We start from the raw sequence: 1,267 nt of genomic DNA on the forward strand, positions 1-1,267 counted from the left end.
AGATGGTGAATACATAGCCATTAATTCTTTCGGCTTCGGAGGTGCTAATGCTCACGTTTTACTCAGATCAAACTCAAAAATGAAGCACATTAATGGATTGCAAGATGATGATTTGCCTAGACTTGTAGCTATTTCAGGACGTACCGCAGAAGCAGTAGACACCATATTGAATGAAGTATGTAAAAAGAACCAACGTACTGCTGAATAGACAAGACAGAGATACAATTTGTTACAATCCTGGAAATAATATTTCAACATTTTTCTCTATAGATCCATAACAGACCACTAGATGTCGAATTTATTCGTCTTCTTCATGATGTTCATCACAAGGCAATACCAGGTCATTTATATCGAGGATTCACGATAACTGATCTTAAACCATCCGACACCAAAGTAAGGGAGATTGAATGCTTTTCTGGTTCTAAGGAGCCAATATGTTTCGTTTTTACTGGAATGGACTCACAGTGGCTCGAAATGGGTATGAAAATTATTACCCTAATATTTCTAGGAAAATAATGGAGTCGTGCATTTAATTATCATTACAAATATTAAGTTCATTGTATTTTATTTAAATCTACTAGGTCAAGCTCTGATGAGGTTACCAATATTTGCAAAATCAATAGAAAAATGTAACTCCGTGCTAAAGTCGCATAAACTCAACATTTATGAAATATTGACTGGAAAAGAAAATAACTGGTTAGACAAAATCTTGCACTCGTCCGTCGGTATAGCTGCGGTTCAGGTAATGTAAGCTCATATACAACAATTTATGAGGTTTGTGTACATTCGATAACATCTAAAAATGAGGAAAATACTGTGCAGATTGGCTTCGTGGATCTCTTAACTTCAATGGGAGTTCTACCGGATTACATAATCGGATATTCTGTTGGTGAATTTGTATGTGCATACGTTGACGGAAGTTTAACAGCAGAAGAAACGATATTGGCAGCGTATTTCCAAGGAATATCCGTAATAGAAGCAAAAATACCGTATTGTTGTGTGGCACTGATAGGACTTGGTCATAAATATATAAAAGATTTTTGTCCGGATGATATCGACGTCGTGTGTCACAACGGACCCCATAGTTCAACGATTACCGGACCAGTCGAATCTATGAAAACATTTATTGAAAAGTTACGGGTTCGTTATAAGCCAATGAAAATCCAACCAATAATAAGAATTGTTTAGAATGCTTCTATTACAACAAATCATATAATATTTTTATTTCACAGACAACGAAAATTGATGTGAAAATATTATCGGAAAA

The 1,267-nt window shown here is 35.2% G+C and overlaps 2 protein-coding genes across 2 annotated transcripts in view; one reads left to right on the forward strand and one right to left on the reverse strand.

Moving 5' to 3' along the window:
• LOC122627509 (fatty acid synthase-like) overlaps nt 1-165 on the reverse strand; it is a 14,376-nt gene extending 14,211 nt beyond the window's left edge. Inside the window, exon 1 of the mRNA XM_043808644.1 lies at nt 63-165. Within this exon, the coding sequence (XP_043664579.1) occupies nt 63-165 (103 nt within the window). The remainder of the gene's footprint in view (nt 1-62) is intronic.
• A 684-nt stretch (nt 166-849) lies between these two features.
• The window catches only part of LOC122627510 (fatty acid synthase-like), a 21,607-nt gene continuing 21,189 nt past the window's right edge, over nt 850-1,267 (forward strand). Inside the window, 1 exon segment of the mRNA XM_043808645.1 lies at nt 850-1,140. Coding sequence (XP_043664580.1) covers nt 850-1,140 — 291 coding nt within the window.

This window comes from Vespula pensylvanica, chromosome 3 (genome assembly GCF_014466175.1).
Source record: "Vespula pensylvanica isolate Volc-1 chromosome 3, ASM1446617v1, whole genome shotgun sequence".
Lineage (NCBI taxonomy): Eukaryota > Metazoa > Arthropoda > Insecta > Hymenoptera > Vespidae > Vespula > Vespula pensylvanica.